The sequence below is a fragment of the Pseudomyrmex gracilis genome, unplaced genomic scaffold (assembly GCF_002006095.1).
Source record: "Pseudomyrmex gracilis isolate BER0280 unplaced genomic scaffold, ASM200609v1 scaffold_426, whole genome shotgun sequence".
Classification (NCBI taxonomy): domain Eukaryota; kingdom Metazoa; phylum Arthropoda; class Insecta; order Hymenoptera; family Formicidae; genus Pseudomyrmex; species Pseudomyrmex gracilis.
The window spans coordinates 17,480-22,106 of NW_018021010.1; the positions used below are offsets into that span (position 1 = coordinate 17,480).

The 4,627-nt window shown below is 28.9% G+C and overlaps 1 protein-coding gene across 2 annotated transcripts in view; it reads left to right on the plus strand.

The window, feature by feature from the left end:
• The first annotated feature begins 1,875 nt into the window (after positions 1-1,875).
• The window catches only part of LOC109860616 (aminopeptidase N-like), a 6,284-nt gene continuing 3,532 nt past the window's right edge, over positions 1,876-4,627 (plus strand). For both annotated transcript variants that reach the window (XM_020439843.1, XM_020439844.1), the window contains exons 1-6: positions 1,876-2,131; positions 2,231-2,414; positions 2,819-2,960; positions 3,269-3,365; positions 3,532-3,914; positions 4,060-4,379. In XM_020439843.1, the coding sequence (XP_020295432.1) occupies positions 1,965-2,131; positions 2,231-2,414; positions 2,819-2,960; positions 3,269-3,365; positions 3,532-3,914; positions 4,060-4,379 (1,293 nt within the window). In that variant the 5' untranslated portion in view covers positions 1,876-1,964. The remainder of the gene's footprint in view (positions 2,132-2,230; positions 2,415-2,818; positions 2,961-3,268; positions 3,366-3,531; positions 3,915-4,059; positions 4,380-4,627) is intronic.

The window sequence follows — 4,627 nt, forward strand, 5'->3', positions numbered from 1 at the left end:
AATGCATTGGATTTTACTATACAAAAGATGGTAAGTTTTTTTCTTTTCATATTGTTATTTGGAAAATTGCTACTGTTGTAAAATATAATTTCTTTATATATATATATATATATATATATATACATATATATATATATATATGTATATCTCTCTCGGTCAGTTAAATATAAAAAATCATAGATTTAGTAATATCTCACAAGCGCATTATATTGTTTGGGTGATATAGAAGCATGGAAGCAAATAGTAAACTATTACGCTTTATTATCTTTACAATGAATACTACATACAATATTCATACGATTTCTTGAAAATGTTTTGTTTGATGTATAATACACACTTTATAATTTAAATCGCGCTAAATCTAGAGTAAACAGTTTTCTCAATCACAGTTTCTTCATTTTGTTTGTTGAACTTATATCAAATTCAAATCAATTTTGTGAAAAATGTGTAGTATACAATTACTCTGTATATTTTTGTTCTTTATACGTTGTTTTCCAAATTGTCATTTTATATGTCGGATTGGAACACCACAATTGTGACACATAATGTGATGTGTATTGATAGAAGTAAGAGATTATTGATATAAACATATTTATATTCTTCCCCTTTCTAATACAGAGTTATAAATGTTGTTTTTGTTTTTGATACTGCAAAGATCTGTTGTGTTATAATAAATGTTTGCGTAAGAGTTTTGTTTTAATGTGTATCATTATTTCTTGTTTAAAAAGCAAAATAATTTTGTAGATACGCATTACGCAGATGCTTATATTCTTGGGAGCAATAACCTTAATATTTGTCACTGGAGTTGCTTCTTCCACTGACGAGAATTTATCTCGGACATCGCAGTGTATACAACCGATAAATTATACTATTTCTTTAGAAAAACAAAACACCTTTCTTACCGTTACCTCTACGGTTGTGCTAAACGTGTCATGTGAACAAAAAGATATACGATTACAAATCGGACGGTATTGTTATTTAGAAAATGTGTATGTTGATACTGAAATTCTGTATGACTGTATATCACATTGGGAAATCACTGATTCACAGTCAAATAGTACTAAAAATCGATTCAAAATTGTGCATCTTACTCCCATAAACAAAATCTCTAAAGACGCAAAATCTATATGTAAGGAACCGCACCAACCTGTGAAATCTGGAAAATATGTGATAACTTCGATATATGATTGTACTTTAACGGAAGTTGTCACGGTTGACCCGTACATAAGTCAAACTGAAACGCAAGAGTAAGTGCACATACAAAGATATTATATTACATACTATTAGTTTTATACTTCTGCAATTATTATACTACAATGACAATTATAGACAAAATTTATTTTCACAGAACATTTTTAAAATATTATTAACCAGATATTTTTCCTTTTAAATATTACTTCATACAGTTTTTTAAGTTACATGACATAATACTACTAATTTATAGAATGACGTTTTCATTTACTAATTTTATAACGTCATGTTATAATACATTTAAAAAATAGCTATTTTTATGAAACTCCTTTATTTTCTATTACTAGACTTTTATTCTAGTAGCTTTACATTTTTCTCTTTAAATATGATTAAGGAAGGTTAACTACTAAATGAGCAGTTTATGTAACGTAATATATTTATTATATACTGTACTTATGTATTGCGATAATATTTTATTTTTATTATATAGATTTCTGATTTTATCACGTATTCCAAATGAATGGATTTTTCCATTTTGGGAACATCAAGCAACTAAGGCTATATTTACCGTTCAAATTATACACAAATACAGTGATACAGCTCTTTCGAACATGCCTTATGACTATTGGGGTCCGGTAATAAATGCGTTCCAAACAACATTTTTCACCACACCTCTAATATCTACTCATTTGGTTGCATTTGTTGTTATACCGAATGTATATAACACAACTACAATATCAGGAAATAACGTTACCATTACAAGCAGCTTAGAAATGAGAAATGACACATACTACGCACGAACGTTTCTTATTCATATCTTCATAAGTCTCAGAAACATGTGGGACGATATCATACCACGGTCGCATGTTTCTTACGTGCTACTGCCTTTAACCTCTAATCGGTACGAAAGTATGATAACTCCTGGATTTGTTTTTTTGAGGTGAGATGCATAACTCACGATACAAACTTGAACGTATAAATAACTGTAAAACGTACAAGAACGTTATACTAGCAATACCATTTTTATTGTTATTTACAGTGAAGTTAACAGTATATATAACAGCGAAGTAGATTCAATTATTAAACAAAAAGAAGTAACATGTTTCATAGCACGAAATATGATACAAGAAATGTTCAGTGAGTGGGTAGCTACATTTAATCAGTCGGATTCTTGGTGTATCGAAGGATTTTTAACAGTATATGGAGTTTATATTTGGGACAAGGTTAATATTGTGTACTTTTATTGTAGATAGTTGTGCATAAATATAAAAGTGATAAGTAAAAAAAGGGTATTATATATTCTTTTTAATTAACAAGTGTCATATTAGACATAGTTTGAGACAGTTTCTGTATCAGTAGTACTATTTATACTTGTGTTACTTATATTGAAGATATACGCAGTTTAATATATTATAAAAGCATATAAACATATGGTTATATGAATGTGTAGGAAATAATGTACATATATATTTTCTTGATTATTGTGTTATTACTAATTTTGTTTATTTGTTTTATCTGTTTAATGAAAAATATCATTGCGATTTATTTAAAAACTTTACTCCATTATTATAGTAGATACTTACGCACTATACTTATATAATCGTATAATTATTAAACCTTTTGATAGAGTTTAATGAAGTCAATTGTGGTCCAGACACGACGAAATGTTTTGGATTATGCAGAAGCATTTAGTACATATGATCTTGGAATTCAAGGAAAAACTTGTACAGCTCGAAATTCAACTGTTAGGAAAATGTGGCGAGAAAAGGGTAAGGGAAATAAATTTTTCGAGTACATTTCCTTAATGAATGTTCACAAAATAACAGCACCATGAGATAGTAGTATATATCTCTAGAATGTACTATAAAAAGTGTTAAACTTGTCAGTGGTATCTCTATCATGTATATTGTAGGCAAACAGTTTTAAAATGTGATATAAAGTACAGTTACACACTTTTATGTGGCTTAAAAAATATAATAGTATTTTATGTAGTTATTACTTACTACTACATATTATTTACTATTCATAAATTTGTTACTAAATTCCAAAAACTTTAACACTTTAAACTTTCTTGTAGCATTCGGCATCTTTTATATGCTTAGTCATATCTTTTTTAAAGAAGATTTCTTCTATACTTCTATGTTTAAACGGACCGTAAGCTTATATTATAACACGTAAGTAGTTAGCAATTATTGGAGTACACAGTTGTTTGACAGTTGTTTCTTAAACGATGTTCGCTCTAGTCGTAAAGTTATCACAACAATCAGTAAACCTTTTTTTTTTTTTGAGATTTATGACAAGCTTTACTAACATATTTTTTATTACGTTATTTGTTGTCAGTGACAAAATATCAGATAACATATATAAGGGCGTATCAATTCTCGATAAGTTATGGTACTCGAATTTTGAGGCGTCCTTAAATAAGTCTACTTACTTTCCAAAAGACATAAAAAGAATACTAACTGTATGGACAGCAGAAGTTGGTTATCCTGTGTTACATGTAAAACGAGTCAATGAAAAACAGGTAGCAATATCTGTCATAGACTGTTTTACTGTTGATCACAAAAAGAAGTGCAAACTAAATTGGATACCTGTGACTGTTAAAAAAATACCACAGACAAAAAATACTGTCACGTATAATGATATTTTAACACCAAACAGAAAATATATTCGTCTATCGCTTTTTAGAAAAAATGAGTTTGTCATTGTCGCGGATTCCACTGGTAATGTACTAACATACATGTGAATTATCAAGTTTCTCTTTATTAAACATATAGTGTATTACACTTATTCATTATTTTTGTAGAGTAATTGTTTGTTTTCTTTTGTTTCTCACTATCACTTTTTTTAAACCTTTATGTATTGTAGGATATCGCGTCAATTATGACCGTGAATCTTGGACACACATTGCTTTTTTCTTAAAAACTGTTGATCTGAAGATCACTGATTTATCTGACGTCACTGTAGCACAAATATTAGACGATGCTTTTTATTTTTTGGTGCAAAATACAGAATATAACGACAATTCTACTTCAGATAATAGTGATCTAAACATATATCTAGAAATTGCAAGCAATACATTTTATGCAAACAATTCCTACACAATGTGGTATCCTATATTTTTTGCTCTTGAAAGCATGTCGAAGATTTTTCCGTTCCAAGAAACTGTGGTTACCAGAAACATCAAGGTAAATAGTATTACATTATACCGTAAAGTTCAATAATTGGAAGGTCACCTTGATGGCAAAAGTTATCACCTTGATGGCAAAAGTTTTTTAAGTTATTCGTATAATATATATACAGGGTGTCCCAGAATTGGTTTAACATCTCTCGTAGGCAGATAGAAGGAATAAAACTGAGGTGAAAAGTCCTATACTATTTTGCTAGATTCGCAATAGTTACTGAGATTTTAATTAACAAAGATCCGCGAATAAGC